The 18,514-nt window shown below is 51.2% G+C and overlaps 1 protein-coding gene across 4 annotated transcripts; it reads right to left on the bottom strand.

Annotated features, from left to right (window-relative positions):
* Window positions 1-8,471: 8,471 nt before the first annotated feature.
* CDC25B (cell division cycle 25B) lies at window positions 8,472-18,114 on the bottom strand. Of its 4 annotated transcripts, XM_020877065.2 has the most exons (16): window positions 17,681-18,113; window positions 16,784-16,890; window positions 16,090-16,141; window positions 14,278-14,319; window positions 14,086-14,122; window positions 13,737-13,859; window positions 13,502-13,624; window positions 13,176-13,310; window positions 12,622-12,702; window positions 12,324-12,503; window positions 12,060-12,155; window positions 11,284-11,346; window positions 11,043-11,141; window positions 10,719-10,852; window positions 9,906-10,017; window positions 8,472-9,751 (listed from the first exon to the last, which is right to left on the bottom strand). In XM_020877065.2, exons 1-16 carry the CDS (start codon window positions 17,878-17,880, stop codon window positions 9,611-9,613), a joined length of 1,725 nt encoding a protein of 574 aa, XP_020732724.1. In that variant the 5' UTR covers window positions 17,881-18,113; the 3' UTR covers window positions 8,472-9,610. The 4 variants fall into 4 exon arrangements, with proteins under 4 accessions (XP_020732724.1, XP_070328476.1, XP_020732726.1 ...); XM_070472375.1 differs by lacking the exon at window positions 13,502-13,624 and having other exon boundaries at window positions 17,681-18,114; XM_020877067.2 differs by lacking the exon at window positions 16,784-16,890 and having other exon boundaries at window positions 17,681-17,849.
* Window positions 18,115-18,514: the final 400 nt, after the last annotated feature.

Raw genomic sequence — 18,514 nt, 5'->3', positions numbered from 1 at the left:
AAATGGTTGGATGGCATCACCGACTCAATGGATATGAGTTTGAGCAAGTTCCAGGAGTTGCTGGTGGACAGGGAAGCCTGGCATGCTGCAGTCCATGGGGTCATAAAGAGTTAGACACGACTGAGTGGCTGAACTGAACTGAACTGAACTGAATGCTTCCTAAGGCCCACTTGACTTTACACTCCAAGATATCTGGCTCTGGGTGAGTGACCACACCATTGTGGTTATCCAGGTCATTAAGACCTTTTTGGTCTTATATTCTGTATATTCTTCTGTATATTCATTCTGTATGGTTCTGTATATTCTTGCTGCCTCTTCTTAATCTCTTCTGCTTCTGTTAGGTCCTTCCTTACCATTTCTGTCCTTTATCATGTCCATCCTTGCATGAAATATTTCCTTAATATATCCAATTTTCTTGAAGAGAGCACTAGTCTTTCCCATTCTATTATTTCCCTCTATTTCTTGATATTGTTCATTTAAGAAGGCCTTCTTATCACTCCTTTTCTATTCTCTGAAACTTTGCATTGTTTGGTATATCTTTCCCTTTCTCCCTTGACTTTCATTTCTCTTCTTTCCTCTGCTATTTGTAAATCCTCCTCAGACAACCATTTTGCCTTCTAGTATTCCTTTTCCTTTTGGATGGTTTTGTTCACTGCCTCCTGTACAATGTTAAGAGCTTCCTGTACGTAGTTCTTCAAGCACTCTCTCTACTGGGTCTAATCCCTTGAATCTATTCTTCCCCTCCACTGTATAATCATAAGGAATTAGATTTAGGTCATACTTGAATGGCCTAGTGGTTTTCCCTACTTTCAGTTTAAGCCTGAATTTTGCAATATGGAGCTTATGATCTGAGTGACAGTCAGCTCCAGGTCTTGTTTTTGCTGACTGAATAGAGCTTCTCCATCTTCAGCTGCAAAGAACACAATCAGTCTGATTTTGGTGTTGACTGTCTGGTGATGTCCATGTGTAGAGTCATCTCTTATGTTGTTGGAAGAGAATGTGTGCAATGACCAGCATGTTCTCTTGACAAAACTCTGTTTTCCTTTGCTCTGCTTCATTTTATACTCTAAGGCCAAACTTGCCTATTATTTCAGGTATCTCTTGACTTCCTACTTTTGCATTCCAATTTCCTATGATGAAAAGGACATTTTTTTTGGTGGTAGTTCTAGAAGGTCTTGTAGGTCTTCATAGAACTGTTCAACATCAGCTTCCTCAGCATTAGTGGTTGGGGCAAAGACTTGGATTACTGTGAATTTGAGTGATTTGCTTGGAAACAAACCAAGACATTCTGTCATTTTTGAGACTGCACCCAAATACTGCATTTTGTACTCTTTTGTTGACTATGAGGGCCACTCCATTTCTTCTAAGGGATTCTTGCCCACAGTGGTATATATAATGGTCATCTGAATTAAATATGCCTCTTCTCATCCATTTTCCTTATAGTTCACTAAGATGTCAATAGTTCACTTCAATCTTGCCATCTCCTGCTTGACTGCCTCCAATTTACCTTGATTCATGGATCTAACATTCCAGGACAATACTGTCCTTTACAGCATCAGACTTTCCTTTCATCACCAGGCATATCCACAACTAAGCGTCATTTCCACTTTGGCCCAGCCACTTCTTTCTTTCTGAAGCTATTAGTAATTGCTGTCTGCTTTTCTCTAGTAGCAGATTGGACACCTTCCAATCTATGGGACTCATCTTCCAGTATCATATCTTATTGCCTTTTCGTATTGTTTATGGGATTCTTGCAGTAAGAATACTAGAGTGGGTTGCCATTTCCTCCTATAGTGAACCACATTTTGTCAGAACTCTTCTCTGTAACTCATCCATCTTGGGTTGTCCTGCCTGGCATGGCCTATAGCTTCATTGAGTTATGCAAACCCCTTTACCACAACAGGGCTTCCCTTGTAGCTCAGTTGGTAAAGAATCTGCCTGTAGTACAGGAGACCCGGGTTCAATCCCTGGGTTTGGGAAGATCCCCTGGCAAAGGAAATGGCAACCCACTCCAGTATCCTTGCCTGGAAAACCTCATGGGCACAGAAGCCTGGTGGGCTGCAGTCCATGGGGTCACAAAGAGCCAGGCACGACTGAGCAACTAACACTTACTTACTTACCACAATGAGGCTATGATCTATCAGGTAGAGCCTAACTCAAATGAGTTAAGTGAGGCAACATGTGAAGTGGACAGAGTGGAGCCTGACACATAGTCAGCACTCAGTAAGTGTTGACAAACATTAATGCAGAGGCAGGATAGGAGAAGGTGTCAGAAACTGGAAACTTGGTCAGTACTGGAAAGCAGGTGGAACCTTCTGGTCTGGAGGCAGTTTCAGAAGAAGAAAAGTGAAATAAAATACTACAATTCAGTATGCTGTAATAAACCACAATGGAATAGAATGAAAAAGAATATATATACATACATATATATGTATATATAAAATATACATAACTTGATCATTTTGCTATATACCAGAAACTAACACAACATGGTAAATCAACTATAAAAAAACTGAAATAAATAAAGCACTATAAAAAAATTAGAGGAACTTGAAGGAAGCAGCTGGCTGGATTTGAGTCCTTACTCACCTGTCTAGCAGCGACCAGCTACTTTCCCATCATTTCCTTTTCCCCTACTCTGGCTGTGGGCAGAGATGCCCATTACCCTGATCCCCAGCTCTGCTCTTCTCAGCGGCCCTCTGAGTTGGGGGGTTTGCCTGAAGCCCTTCCCCACACTCCCACTTTGCACTGCTCTCTGCCTACTTCTGGGTAAGGCCTGCCCCGCAGTGGCAGGCAGCCTTGTGTTTTCCCCTTCCCATCCCCCCTGATGCCCACCACCAGGATGCACGTGGTGACTGATACTCAATTTGGACAGCAGTCTCCATTCCCCACTCACCCAAGCCACTGCAGGGTCCTGAAACACTGATGGGCAGGCTGGCTTCTCCCAGACATCAGGACCAACCCCCAGGTTCTGCTTGCACACCTCCCGGGACAGAGGAAACCCACCCCAAGACAGCTGGGAACGCTTACTGATGATCTTTACAAACCCTGAGACCTCAGGCCAGACCAGTTGAGCCATCACCTACATCTGGATGAGGGGAAGGCAATTCCATGGAATCTGCCAGCCCCAGGCAGTAGATTTATTTATTTATTTTAGATTTTTTTTAAATAATGTCTGAGATTTTTTTAATGTTTGATAAGAATGTCCCTGACGGCTCAGACAGTAAAGAATCTGCCTGCAATGTGGGAAACCTGGGTTTGATCCCTGGGTTGAGGAGATCCCAACCCAGGAGGAGAAGGGAATGGCAATCCATGCCAGTATGCTTGCCTGGAGAACTCCATGGACAGAGGAGCCTGGCAGGCTAGAGACCATGGGGTTACAAAGAGTCGGACATGACTTAGCGACTACACTTTCACTTTCAAGAATTTTTAGCTGTTTCTCAAATTGTAGAGGAGGAAACTAAGAGGAAGAGATTTACTGAGAGTTCAGGTAGGCTGATATTGAGTGGATATCGTTGCCCTGGAATAAAGAGGATCAAAGTAAGGCAAGCCTTATACTTCCATCCCCCTTCACCTCCCTGGGCCATCTCAGAGATGACTTGCCCTATGTGGGTCACCAGACAGCTCCCTCTTCGTCTGTACCAAACCCCATCCACAGCCTCCTAATTGCTTCTCTGGTGCAGTAGGACAACAGTCTCCTACACAGGGCATCTAGGCTTTTCCTTTGTATCAATCCATCACCTAGGGGCATGTCCATGTGCAGAAAAGGCTCAAACCCTCAAGTTGGCCCCTTCCTTTTAATTAAATGTTTTAAGGATTATCCTTTTTACCCACCTGGTCTTGTAATCCCCATGTTGATAGCAGACTCTTGTTTGGCACTTGGTGTAGGCAGGCCCTGTCCTCACCAACTCATTCGATCCAATTCACAAGCCTTTGATGGAGGGGCTTTACTATCTCCATTTTGCAGATGAGGAAATTGAGGCCCTGAGATCAAGGAACTTTACTGATACTACACATGTACTGAGTGAGATGTCCTTGTCCACAAATTTCAGGGTCACACATGCCCTCCCCATGTGTCCCCTTCTCCCCCATCTCCTCAGGGTCACCACAGAGACTGTCAGCCCCCACCTCCAACTCCTAGAGGCCATAACCCCAGCCCTGCTTACCCGCAATAATCTAACCCTGGGAGCTCCCTTCCTACCCCGTTTGGATAACCTCCTTCCCTGGTATTCCCAACCCCAACCCAGAAGGCCCCTTCCAGCACCCTCCCCTCAGGGAGCCCCAGGCCCCATGTTTGGCTGGGCTCCAGGAGGACTAGGCAGTCTGTGATTTGTCCTTTCAAAAGGCTGCTCTTCCTGCAGGGCTAAGAGCCAGGAGGCCCCACGAGGCAGCTCAGACCCATCCACGTGAGGCCCCTTCCCTTCCCGCTGCCCCAGGCCTGGATGACTCAGAGCCTGGCAGCTGCGGTCACCACCCTTCCCCCGGGTGTGAGTGCTGGTGTGGGCAGGGTGGGGGAGGAGGCAATCCTAGCAGCATTGCTTGGCATCCACACAAACTCCTGTGTGGGTTGGGTGGGAATGCTTCTTAGCTTCTGTCTCATAACCAACTGTCTCTTTTGAACAATAGGCTGAGTAGCTTGACATTATCCAACATTCTCTCAAGGCATGAATTTCAAGGCTGCAGAACAGCAACTTCTCCATCATTGCTCAACTTCCCTCTCCTGATTGTTTCCAGATTCCACATTGCTACAGACCTTCTTGTCTAAACATCCTTCCTTTCTGTACCAACAGTTTTATTGCTTCTGGAAAGTAGGGTGCTTGTGTGTTCAATCCCAGGGATAAAGACTTCTAAAAAATCATTAAGTTTTCTAGATGGCTGTGAGCTGTGGTCACTGGATGGACTCAAGCCAGTGACCTACAAGCCAGTGACCTAAAGGGTCACTTTAACTTTTTAAAGAATCTGACTTGAGAAAAAATTAAGACTAAGATTAGTGTTTCAACATAGGAGAGTCAGAAAACAGGCTGAAATTCCTGCTACTGCCATATCACAGTATGTAGGTGCATGCAGCACTGGACAGTGAACAGAGCTCTTTGCTATAAACAATCACATTTTCTGGTTAAGAGAAAAATGAAAATTTACCAATCCTAATGAAAATATGGAGCAACAAAACTCTCAGACACAGCTGGTGGGAGATAAGTTGGTACAGCAATCTTGGAGAACTATGTGGAAAATACACGCTATGATCCAACAGTTCCACCCCTGGTATAGTTCCATCACATTTTCAAACAGTCTCAAATAATCTAAGGGCAGAATGAAAATGTTCTATATCTTAATTGTGGTGGCAGTTACCAAACTGTACATTCATCAAAACTCACAGAAATATATACACAAAAGAGTAAATCTTTGCTTTAATTTTTAAAAGATTTAAAGACTAGGGAGGGACTTCCCTGGTGGTCCAGTGACTGACTCCATGCTCCCAATACAGGGGGCCCAGGTTCAATCCCTGGTCAGGAAACTAGATCCTACAATTAAGACCCGGTGCATCCAAATAAGTAAACAAATAAATGCCGGGGAATTCCCTGGCATCCAGTGATTAGGACTCTGCTCTTTCACTGCCATGGCTCAGGTTCAATTCCTGGTTGGGTAACTAAGATCCTGCAAGATGCATGGCAAGCCCCCAAACCCCCAATGTTTAAAGGCCAGAAGAAAAAAAGTAGAAGGAATAATTCAATTTAGGAATATATCCATACAGTGAGAATAAATTATTAGTAAAAGAAACAGGATGGACCTCAAATCATTATGCTGAGTGAAAATACTGCTGCTAAGTCACTTCAGTCATGTCCGACTCTGTGCTACCCCATAGATGGCAGCCCACCAGGCTCCACTGTCCCTGGGATTCTCCAGGCAAGAACACTGGAGTGGGTTGCCATTTCCTTCTCCAATGAAGGCAAGTGAAAAGTGAAAGTGAAGTCGCTCAGTCATGTCCAACCCTTCGCAACCCCATGGACTGCAGCCTACCAGGCTCCTCCGTCCATGGGATTTTCCAGGCAAGAGTACTGGAGTGGGTTGCCATTGCCTTCTGCCATTGCTGAGTAAAAATAGTCAGACACAAAAGTGTATGAAGCTCAAGAACAGGTAAAACTAATCTACTACAATTGAGGTCAACTAGTGGTGACTCGAGTGTGGGTAACTGGGAGAGAGCAGGAGGAAACCTTCCGGGATGCTGTGTGGTACCTTCTCACATCTGTGCCCTATGTTTAAGATATGTACCTTTGAGGAAATGTCAGTCTTTCCCCAATTTAAAAAGAAAACATTTTTTAAATTGTCATTGCAAATGACAAATAGCAAGCAAATCCAATGATCCCCAGCCCCCTGACTCTGTCAGGTCTAGCACAGGCTCCTGTGTGACTCTTAAACCATGTGAGTAGGCTGCATGTGGCTGCTCCCAGGCTCCTAGCCAGAGGTGGGAATTCCTGCCCTGACTTGGCATAAGCAAAACAACCTTTAAAACTGGCTGACAGCCCAGGATTTTAAACTGCTTCCTTGCCTGATCCACCCCTCTTTTTGATCATCCAGGAACAAAGTTATAGCTTCTCTTCCTGGTAGGGACTGCAGCACCTCTGCCCTATCCTATGAAATTCCCAGGACAGGGAGGTCTTGGCCCAACCCAAACTGGAGGTGAACCCTAGCACCCTGTCTACCAGGCCCAGGGACCAAGGCCTTCTCTGAGGGAAGACTCTTGTCCTCACTTGATCAAGGTCCCTTCCTCTTGTTTCCCCTGCAAAATGAGCTAAATGTGTGACCTGGTGTGCTTAGGAGACACTAGGTAAAAGTATCTGGGGGCAGACTAAGTGATCACAACTGACTATGATGGGTTATGAGCGGGGCAGAGGTGGCCACAGCTGTCAGCACCTAGCTCAGTCTGGGCGGTGTTAAGACACTCACCCCCATTGCTTTCTCCTCCCGCTGTGATCTGATCCACATGGCCAGGGTGGTAAGAGGACTCTTAGAGCAGAAGCCAGGCAGCCTAGCCCCACCTTCTTGCCTCTTAGGGAGGTGGGAAGGTGGAGAGTGAAAGTCCCGGGCAGCTGGAATACCTACTCTGCTTGTATCTGCTGTGTGACTTGGGGCAGGTGAGTGCCCTTTGAGTATCCAGGGGCCTTCCTCCTCATAAAACCAGACCACTTGAGCACTCAGGGTGGAGCAGGCAAATCTCAGCAGAACTGTGCCCAGGGCTCGCTCTCTCTTTCCTCTCCCTCTACTTCCTCTTTCTCAGGGGTCTGCACAAGTATTTCCCCTTTTCTGGGGCAAATCCCCTCACCCAGAGAAGGCTGGCTTAGTGCCAGCTGCCTGCTCAGTGGAGGGGTCTTCTGGGCTACACTTCCTGAGTAGAAGCCCAGCATCCCCCAATATCATCCCTCCTACCTATTGTGCCCTTGCAGCAGGCTCAAGACCAAGATTGAAGACAAAGGAGCTTAAGAAACTTGGGGTCAGGGGGACAAGTTAGAGACAGGGTAAGTGTCCTTTAGACTCAGCCTAGGACTCTCAAGTCCCTTCTTCCTGCTCTGGCAAGAAAACAGCCTGTTTCCCCACCTGCAGAATGGAGCAAATAATCGTGGCAAGGTAGAAGAACTTTAACAAAAAGTGGGAATGACACTTGACATGTTGTGTGAGCACTCTGTGTCTTATCAGGCGTGTCTTAGTTGTACATTTGCAAAGGAGCCCCTACCATCATAGCTCATATTTGGGCTGGTGTGGGGGAGAGTAGTTTGCTGTGGTATTCCAAGGGGATTTCCTGACACATTCAGGTTTCTGGTTCTCCCAGATCCGCCCTTTCCCACTCTTTTACCTTGACCTTGGCACTTCCTAAGTGGTGGAACCTTTGCTGAGTGCTGGGGATAATGAAAGTCATTTCCCTAACAGAGCAGGGAGGCTTCTGGGAAGCATTAACATTTGAAATTGAATCTTGAAATTGAATTTGAAATTGAGAAATAACAGATTGGGGAGAGCATTCCTGAGTGTAATATTGCAGATGCAAGGACAAGGAAATGTGAACAGCAACTATGGGGGATTTAATTCAGCAAGAGGTGAGGAATGAGGCAGGAGAGGGTCTAGGTCCTAAAGGACTTAGAGACTTTTAAGGACTAAGAGACTTAGGACTTTATGAGACTTTTAAGATTCTGAAGACAATGGTGAGCCACTGACAGTTGTAGGGAACAGACTTGATGACATCATTCCTGCCTTCTTGGTGCAGAATTTAGGAGGAAGGTGGACCCCAGAAGTGCTTAAGAAGCCAGATGAGGGGAACAGGAAGGCTGAATCCAAAATCTTGGCAAGACTTGGGAAGAGGGTATGAGGCCACTTCCCCAGGAGGCTTCCAGTCCCAATCCGGTGCCTTGCCTCTGCTGTATTCCACCATTAGGGTCTGCCATAGTCTTATTAAGGGCTCAACAGGATACAATGCTACTTACTCAACTTGCTCAGTGCTTTATTGAACCAAGACCCTTCCAGATGACTCAGCAGAGCCTTCAAGAAGCCCTGCCCATTTCCCAAGATTCAGAATCCAGAGGTGGCTGGCCTTAGTTTAGCTGCTTCCATGACATTTCCTTTTGAATATCTCCAAATCTTAGAGTGTAAAGATATTGTCCACACAGACAGGCACATGTATACTCCTGCTGCAGGCAGTCATGCTCACTGAAATGCTTTCAGTTCAGTGGTTTGTGGACAAGGCATTGTGGGTCTATGGCCATCCATGCATCCACCATCCATCCACACTTCCATTCGTCCACCTGTCTGTCCGTGACGAGACAGTAGCAAGTTCTGACATGGGTTCAGGCCCCAGGGTTCACAGCAGTGAGGGCTAGGTTTCCAGTGGGCTCAGGATGCAGGCCTTAACCCTCACCCAGGGTCCTCGATGGATGATAACATCTCTTTCCGAGCCACAAGAAGCCAGGCCCAAGTGGGTTATGAATGTTTGTATCTTTAACAACTGGACAGGGAAAACCTAAACCTTAGCCTGTAACTATCCTGAGATGGAAAAAAAAGAGATCAAACATACAACTAACACTGAAACAGGAAGGAGGAAGAGCTCATGCCTGTGCTAGAGATGTTCACATGGAGAGACGGGAAGGAGAAAGGGGAGTGTGGCACACATACTTAGGAGTGTGTTAGCACCTGGGACACAGTGCTAACTCCGAGGGTAGCAGTGGCTCCTCCTAGGAGGCTGGAGCTTTCTCTCAGCCACATACATATAAACAAAGCTCTTAGAAAAAAAGAGGCTTTTCCAAATACAGGAAGACAAAGGGTTAACCTAAACAAGGAAGAAAAAAACACCAAAAAGGCTCCTGTTAGACACAAATACTTCCTTTGAGCTAGACTTAATCCAATTTCACTTAGTCAGCAGGCTGGGCTCTCCCGGGGTGAGGGTGGGGGTGTCCCTAGGATATGGAACATGACTGGAGTGAGACAGAGGATCAGGGCTGGTGCAGACAGACAGGACACCCTCACTGTCTTTTCCCTGGACAGCAGACCCTCAGCCCCGGAGACTACAGGGCGGCCGATGGCCAGGCCGCACAAAGCAAGCAAGGCGGGTGGGACAGCTGCTGGCCCGTCACTGGTCCTGCAGGCGGCTGCAGAGCTCTCGCCGGCTCCGCTCGCCAGCCCAGCTGCGTGTCTTGAGGCGAAAGGTCTTCAGTTCATCCTTGAAGTCCTCATGGTTCATGGGCCGGTAGTCTTGAGGCTCACAGAAGGTCTAGGGCAGGACGGGATGGGGCAGTCAACATGGGGAACTGGGCAACTTCAGGGAGGACCCTGTCCTTCCTTATCCAAGGGCTACTGCCTAGTCAACCCCTTTCCCTGTAGCCCAACCCTCCCACGAAGGCTATGGCCACCCCCATCCGTGGTACCGGGTGCTGTGGGAAGAAGTCCTTGTAGCCGCCTTTGAGGATGTACATCTCAGGATAGTAGAGGCTGGGGTAGTCGTTGGAGGCTCTGTCTCGTTCCCTGATGAAACGGCACCTGGGACCAGTAGGGATGCGGGGGTGAGAGCTGGGTGTGCAGTGGGATGGATCAGGGGACCTGCTCCCTGCACCCACTCCTCTGGGAACCACAGAAGGCTTGATTGCAGGAATGTCAGCCACAAGAACACTTTTAGTTCAGTCTGGCTAACTGGGTACACAAGAGGTTGGGGAGACAGAAAAAAGCAAATCAAAGGGGCTCTGTGTCCAGAAGACAGTTACAAAATCTCTGTCCGAGACATTGCTTCTGGGCCAGGAAAGTGGAGGCAGAAGGGAGAACAAGTGAACCAAGTTCAAGAGATAAGAGTCAGAAGGTCTGGAAAAGGCTTTGTGAGGAGATGGAGAGAGGAAAGAACAATCGAACCCTGGAAGGGTCAGCATCACTGAGGACTGGGACAGGGCCTTTGGATTTTAAGGACACCGCTGGAGAAGTAGAATTAGGTTTTGTGGGGATGGCAGCAATGGACAGAGGGAAGATGGGAGGCCTGACGAAAGGATGAGAGGAGACAGGAGGACGGTGCCATGCACGGGGAAGCAGGGATAAGGTCTGCTCCAAGCTCCAAGGTGAAATAAGAGGCCCAGGTCAAGGAGGGACCGGGGCTGGGCTCATGCCTCTTGGCCACTGGATGGTTCCAGCACCCGAAAGCCTAAACAGGGAAGGTGAGGAGCAGCACTCGCTGGCTGGGCGGAGCCAGGACTCACATGCGGGGGCCCCGCTCAGATGAAAATTCACAGTGGAAAATGAGGATGACTCTCTTATCCAGGTTGCAGGGTGTGATGGGGCTCTGCAGCAGGAAGGTCTCGGCATCCCGTTCCAGAGGCAGGTTCACAGCAGTCTGCCAGAGAAGCCAGAGGTCAGGCTGCAGATGTGCGCGGCTGACCCTGCCCTGTGCGGTCCCCATCTTTCAGATGAGTGACTCCACCTCTTGAAGGGCAGATCCTACCCCAGGAGAGGGCGCATCCTCTGGGCAGAGGAAGGACAGAACTGGATGAGTCTTCAGGGCCTTTCCCGTCACCCTGTCTCACCTTGATGTGCCCGCCTTCATACTCATAGGGGTATCTGCAGTCGACAATCACAAACTTCTCCACGATGTGGCTGAACTTGCCTGTCAGCAGAGCCACCACCTGCAGGAGGCCGTGGAGGTGGGTCCCAGCGGTTCAGGCTGGCAGGTAGGGGCTGACCCAGCTCTTGTAGCCTGACTCCAGGGGAGGTTAACAAGCAAACAGAAGTCCCAAAGGCACCGAAAAATAGCTCATCCCTGCATACCGTTTCTGGTGAGATGTACTTGAGGTCTTGGTGCTTTCCATCCACAGTCTGTAGGAGGAAGGCCTGAAGAGAAGGGGAGAGAGACAGTGACATTGGCAAGAGCAGGAACCTGAGAAAAATGAATTTTTCCTCAAGTCTGAAAGCCAAACTTGCTTGACTTTCCCTTTTTTTAAAAATATTTATTTATTTGTTTTATTTGGCTGCATCCGGTCTTAGTTGCATGGGATCTTTGATCTTCACTGCTGCATGTGGGATTTTTTGCAGCACATGAACTCTTAGTTGCACCATGTGGGATCTAGTTTCCTGACCAGGGATCCAACCTGGGTCCCCTGCATTGGCAGCGTGGAGTCTTAGCCACTGGACCACCAGGGAAGTATCTGCTTTGGTTTTCAAATTAAGCTCTGGTTCCCAGAGCAACCAAGAAGTGCCTCTAGGGTCTGATCCCCAGAAAACAACCTTCCAAGGGGAAATGAAGGTGGGGAGCAGAGGATATGAACCCTTCATGCCTCCTGCCCCCATGCCTTGCCAAGCAGGCCCCAGGAGGCTCCAAGCAAGATGGAAATCTTCTCCAAGGTGGAGATACCATTGATGCCCTGGACAGATTTGAGATAAGAGATCAAAGAGAGCCAGAGAGAGCAGTCTGGGTGAGAATACAGGATAAGATGCAAAGGACAAAATGAGGGGCTTCTGGGAGAGTGGGAGTCACTGAAGTAGTTGTTGGGTTCAGGGGCCACATGGTAAGGGACCAAGCTTCCTGAGGGTCCCACTGCTGGTACCTTGGAGTAATCCCCGATCAGTTCTCGGTGGTCACTGTCCAGGATATTCTCAATCTCGTCATGACACAGAGACTTTGAGCGGAGAATGCGGGCTTTCTGTGAGGCAAGTGGCAGCCAGGGTCAGGGGTGAGGCTGTCCCCTCAGTGCCCCATCTGGTTAATATTACCCTTCCTTGCACCCTGCCCCCCTCTACAAACCCAGCTGAGAAGGGCTTACAGGGTGGACTTGGAGGGTGGCAGCCCAGCCAGGGAGGAGGGTACTCACGGGTTCCTCAGCCTCCCGCAGCTCCTCCTCTGGAGGGGTCACGCTCCTTCTCCGCTTGTTCTGTACAGGCAGATCCCGGTCCTGCGGGCGCTCCAGCCTCTTGAGGATGGGCCGGATCACACTGCAGGGCATGGACGGAGAGCGGAAGAGCCGCTGGCACTTGCTGTACATGATGAGGTCCTGGCAGAGGCAGCAGGTCCAGGGTCAGCGTTCTTAGCCCCTGCTTTCCATCCCAGTCTCACTCAGAGGATAGGGCCCCACCACTCCCAAGTTTTGAGGGGCTTATCCAGGGGCTCACCTGTTCCTCCTCCTTTTCTGAGGTCTTGACCAGTGGGGCACTGATGAGGCTCTCCATGCCTGGGGGAACTACATCATTCTCCTGAGGCCAGATCAGCAAGGGTATGGTCACACTCGCAGGCACAGGTCCAACCCCTAAGGCCCCGAGTCCTCCAGGGCAGTTTTCCCAGTTCTCCCAGCAAAACTCCAGGCCAACAGCCCTTGGTGACCCTGCTCACACCTCCACACAGGGCAGCCCCCAGGACCAGGAAACTGCGGGGCCCCACTCGCCGGAGGGACTTGCATAGCTATGAGAAGCATGGCGATGCAGGAAGACCAGGCTTCCCTTTGCCCTGCCCATCCACCCTCCACTGCAGCACCAGTCACTTCCTCTTCTCTGATTGGCCAGAGGTCAGGCTGTGACTCAGTTACCTCCAGTTCTTCTTCTGACATTGAAATGAGGTCATAGTCTTACTGTAGGAGCTCATAGTCTTACTGTAGGAGCTCAGAGCTTACCTCTTTCAGGAGATCTCAGGAGGGGAGAGGTAGGGGCCCTGACAAGGCAAGGTTGTTTACCTTTAAGTCAGTCTCCAGGATATCCACGAATCCATCATCTTCCTCAACAGCCCCTGTGGAGGGGGTCAGAGAAAAGTGGCATCGGGCCAGGGGGATCAGCTCCTCTACTTCCATCTTCCGCTCAGGGGTGAGACACTGCATGGGTGACGAACAGACAGAGGAGACTCAACATGGGGTCCTGAGACAAGTCTCCATCTTAATCTTCTGAGAAATAAGGTTCCCACTGCCTCAGGGCTCAGGATCACCCCCAAGTTCCCCGGGCTGCCTTCACAGGCACCTGCCCTGCGTGCATGCCTGCCCTGCATGGGTCAGCTCTCCTGGTATACCATCAGGTCGGGAGCCGAGCTTGGCCTCTGGGCAAAGGCTTCTCTGCGGCTGGCCCACTCCCCAAGAGCACAGGAGTGGCTGGGATGTGTGGGTTTCCCCGGCATCTTGAAGACAAATCCATTCTGTAGGCAATACGAGGGGGGGGGGGGGGTGCATGATCAAATGCCAGAAAACACTCCAGTAAGCCCCCCTCTCTCCCTGAAGTGCTTCGACTCTGGCCTTCTAGAAACGCACATTCTCTTTGTCCTCCCCAGAGCCATGGGCAGCTTGGTCACACGCCTCACTCTTCCTCCAGGTGCCAGACGCTTGGGAGTTGGTGATGTTCCGTAGCACAGGACTGTGGCCCAGAAGCTTCCCCTAGAGAGCCAGGAGGGCAGTAGGTACAGAAGGCTGCATTCCTCGAGTGCCAGCCCAGGCCCTACCTTCTCCCATCCCGGCTCCAACTCCCCCAGCTCCCATAGCCAGACAAGGGACACCCAACTGCTTCAAGTCTGCCCTCTGAGAACCAATCCAGGTCCCTCCTGCCCCCTACAATCCTGGCCAGCAGGCCCAAGTCTCCCAGTGGGCCTCAGAGGACACTCACCGGCAAGGACTGGAAACGTCGGATGGCAAACTGCTCACTGCAGAAGGAAACAGGGATACCTTAGGGCTGGAGAGTCAGGCTGTGACGGAGAATATGCAGGCTGCCCCTCCACCACAGAGCCCTGTACATCCTGGGGCCTATACCACCCACACGGGGCAGGGGAGCCCGTGCAATGAAGGCCAAAGCACTTACTTTCGAATAACTCGGCTGGCTGCCTGGATGGCCTGTTCAAACCTAGGACAGAGAAGGGTCCCATTCAACCTAGGTCTCCTCACAGCCCATTGCCTATCCCCAGCCTTTGGTCCTCAGTCCACAAGGCCCAGGGGAGCCTTGTAGCCAGGGGAAAGAGGAGGTAGGAAGAATGCAGCACCTATCAGGGCCCAGGTATAGGGGAAGAGGGAGATAAGAGGCAGCCTGGGATTTTAAAAGCTGCCCTAAATGGAAGAGGCCGGAAGAATGGCAGTGACAGAGACAGCTGGGGTAGGTCTCGGGGTAGCTGAGGAGTTACCAAGGCAACGGTCTCACCAGCCTGCCCACAGGCCTTCCACCTGTATGCAAATCACCTCAGCAGGGCCATATGGCTGCCAGGAAAGGCATCCATCCATCCCATGACAGCCCTTGTCCTGAAAATGGGGGTGTCTCCAGGGCCTGGATACCAGCAAGGCAGGGCTTCCCTCCCCTTGTGTGGGGTAGTCCTGGCTCCTCCAGGACAGGGGCCTGGTTCAGTGTATCCCTGGATCAGCCCCGGTCTGCCATGTCAGACCCCCCAGTGACAAATGTTCAAGGTCATAACCTCTCCTCCCTCCTGTGGAATTTTAGGACCCAGCCTCTGTCCCACCCCCCGCCCCCCTCCTGCCTTAGAAGAGGCCAGCAGGCAAAGAATTCCAACAGATGTTCCTTCTGAGCCTAGCTATGTTACCAGGAACCACCTGCCAGGCAGGGCTTTTGTGTGTCTATGTGTACACACACACACACACACACACACACACACACACACTTCTTTCTGTGTAACCGTTAAGGCAGGTGCAGTGTTGGTGGTGGGAAAATGAGGGCTAAAGTGTCAAGAGGATGGGCACCCCCCCCCCCCCAAGGTGGGGCAGGGTGGCTGTATGCAGCCAACCTGGCACCAGGATGACCAATTTAATTGGCTTGGTTTTCATTCTGCACCTGGGCCCTAGGGGTAAAGCAGGGACAGCTCTGTGTTATCATCAAAACCCAACCTGCGGTCCCCACACCATCACCCAATGCTCTCCTCATTTCCTGTTTATGAACAAACCTGCAGCCCAGCCCAGTCTGATCAAAGGCAATGGGAGGAAAGAGAGCCACCGCCCTAAACCCAAATCCTCAGTCCCTCAGCCCAGGCTGGGGATGCCTGCTGTTCCCAGGAAGGCCTGACAGCTGCTCTCCCTGCTGGGGCCTGAACAGCTGGATGGAACAGCTGTGCTCCGCAAGGTACTACTCATGCCCCACAACCAAGAAGCAGAGAACTGTGTTGAGCAGAGCCCCCCAACTTCTCCACTCTCCTTCACAAAGGGCCTGGTCCAAGGGTTGGCCAGCAGGTGAAATGTCACTGAAACCAGTGGTTACTGATAGGAGGGCCAAGAGCCAAACCAGCTTGCAGCAACTGTTTTGTTTGGCCTAGAGTAAATTAAAAACTTTGAATTAGTTGGACCATATTTTAAAATTGTGATAATTCACAGGAAAAAAAAAATCTGTGTATAGGCAGAAAGGGCACATACAGTCCTATATTCCCGCAAGGGGCTCCCTGTGGCTACTGTTCCTTCCACCCTGGTCCTGAACCCATTCTAAGCTGCTCCCATGATAGTAGACCCTTCCCTGAGACAAGCAGGATTCCAGTACATGGGAAGGTCAATTAATGCCCCTATATGAGGGTTCAAAGAGGTCTGTCTGCTCTCCAAGCTCCCCTAGTGAGTTTAGGGTGGAACTAAGATTTCCAAGGGCAGGTTCCCCTCCTTGACCGTGTGGTCCCTCTTCTCTACTCACGTCTGCTCTGCCATGTTGGGGTCCATAGGGCTGGGAGAGTCCATGCACAGACCTGAGAGACAGAGTGCCTTGGTTTGAAAGTGGTGGCATTTCCTGCACACTTTTCCCTACCATGTCCCAACCCTATTCAGAGAAGGGGGAAAAACCTGTTTTTATCTTAGGTCTTGATACATTACAAACTGAAAGAAAATCCACCCATAGACCCCAAGGCCTGACACATTGCCAAGTTACACAGAGCTCTATCCCCTATTTACTATGGAATCACCTATTACTATGGAAACTATAAAGCCTAAAGTTTAGGCTTTAAACCAAAATTCGGCTAAGCATTTTTCTTGAACTGATTTAAAATAATTTGTTCTAGAAGAGATTACAGCTTTTAATGAAAGTTAAAGCTGAAGGCAAGTGAATGTTATAAAATGACAGACTTTCAGCCTAATTGCCTCCCAGGTGGGGCTGTGGTTTAGGACTTCTGCACCTAGTTTTAAATAGTAAGATCTCATCTCTCTCGGAGGAACCCACCCAGCACCCGCCTTGCTCAGCCAGTCCATGCTGGGTGTGGTGTGCCCCACCAGAAGTGAGCAGGGGGAGGCTGCTGGGGTCCCATCAGGTTGTGGTGAGGATGTTAGTCTGATCAGCAGGGAAGTGGGGAGGCTCAGGTAGCCCCCCAAACTCCCCTGGAACCCCTGGGCCTCACCTGCATCAGAAGATTCAGAGGACTCAGACGACAGGGAGGATTCAGACGCCCGACGGGACAGGGATAGGCATGTGAGCAGGCTGCCTACCTGACTCTTTGGGGTCTCGCTGGGAAGGGAGCAGGGACCCAGGGAAGGAGAAAGGTAAATGTGGGGCTCAAGGGCTGGCTGGCCCATGTTCCCACCAACACCGCCAGCCCCCCAACCTCTGAAGGGCCCTTCCAGTCACTGCACTGTCCCAGGGAGGTAATGGCATCAAGGATCTACCCTCTTCTCAGGCCTTCTACAGAGGCCCTAAGTGTCTTCTCTTTGCTGATTGATTAAAGGTTCTCCTGGGTGTAGGGAAGGTGAACCCAGGGCAAGAGCAAGGAGGTGGGTTGGGACCATCCTGGGGAATGGTGGGGCAGCAGACAGCCCTAGAGGGCCATCCCCTAAACTCTTCAGGTCCCTGCCCACCCACAAGCCTTTCTGGAGGAATGGCCAAGCCTTTGGTCTTTATTGCTTCAAGGACAACCCAGCCTGGAGCTGCAGACTTGCTCAGGGAACAGGACCAGTGTTTAACCCCTTTACCCCAGGAAAGAACTGAGGATGGAGGGAACAGGACCACCCTCAAATCCTCCAGGCTCAGGATCCCCTGCCTGGGGCAAAATGGTGGAGATTTGGGCCAAGATTAGGGAGGCAGCATGGTGGAGGTGGGGAAGAGGGTCTCCAGAGGCTTGTGGCATCCAAGAACAAGTCACTCGGAGGGTGTGAGCAGCGCAGCTCGATTCTGAGCCCTGAAGCAGGCTGTGTCTGGGATGCCTCTCCGTTTGGCACCCATGCCGGGTTCCCGACAGGCCTGGGACCAAACCCTAGTGCGGGCCTCCCACCCCACCCCGAGCATCCCTGGGGCCCCCTACCTGCCGAGCCCAGCGAGGTGGTGCATAGTCTGGGTGAGGGTGGTGACCGGCGACGAAGTGGCCGCGCGCTCCGGAGACCCCAGGAGGCCATGAGCCCCCAGCCGGAGGCCCGGGAGGTGGCCAGGACGCTGGGCGCCACCGCGCATGCCGGCCGGACTGAGAGCCGAGCCTGCCACGGGCTCCGGCTGGGGCAGCTCCATCGAGGTGGGGCGGGCGGGCCTGGCGTAGGGCGACCAACAGACGCCGGGCACAGCTGGCCTGGACGAGGTAGGGAGCCGGCCCGGGGTGGAGGGGAAGGGAGGGAGGAAGAGCAACGGGGCAGGAGCGAGAGAGGAGAGGGAAGTGGGGAGGGTGGGGAAGGGAGGAGGGACACGGGGACAGGCCACCAGCCCAGGAAGCCTCCAGCAGAGGCTGCCACCTCCACCTCCTTATATATTCGAAAAATAACAGCGGCCGCGCCGCCGGACGCCGCCAATGGGGGCGCAGTAAAGAAGAGAGGCGGGACAGAGGGCGGGGCCAGTGTGGTGGAAGGCGCGGAGGCTGGACCAGCCCGGCCTCGCCCAGTTCCAGGCTTGGGGTCGGGTGGAGAAATCGAGGAATTAACCCTCGCACTCCCTCCCAGCCAAGGTTTGAGGAGCCGGGCTTCTCAAATTCCGATTCTCAGTGTGTGGTTTGGAGCTACCCACCCCCCACCCCCAGCGAATAAGGCCTCAGGAGAGACAACAACTTCCTAGAGTAGCCTCAGAGGGACCCCGCCCTTTAACATCACTTACAAGTACCGGCTGGCATCATGAGAGCCTCCATTCCAAGAATCTGCGGAATACAGTTGTGCAA

This window comes from Odocoileus virginianus, chromosome 9 (assembly GCF_023699985.2).
Source record: "Odocoileus virginianus isolate 20LAN1187 ecotype Illinois chromosome 9, Ovbor_1.2, whole genome shotgun sequence".
In the NCBI taxonomy this organism is placed as follows: Eukaryota; Metazoa; Chordata; class Mammalia; order Artiodactyla; family Cervidae; genus Odocoileus; species Odocoileus virginianus.
Note: the sequence above shows the minus strand (reverse complement) of the source record. Positions and strands in the feature narration are given on the sequence as shown.

Bases quoted from the DNA above. Each gene is read 5' to 3' on its own strand.
- CDC25B (XM_020877065.2), bottom strand. From the start codon at position 17,880: ATGGAGCTGCCCCAGCCGGAGCCCGTGGCAGGCTCGGCTCTCAGTCCG. The intron at 16,891-17,680 runs GTAGGGGGCCCC...CTCCCTTCCCAG, and splicing joins CACCTCGCTGGGCTCGGCAG to CGAGACCCCAAAGAGTCAGG. The intron at 12,703-13,175 runs GTAAACAACCTT...ATCTGGCCTCAG, and splicing joins TCCTGGAGACTGACTTAAAG to GAGAATGATGTAGTTCCCCC.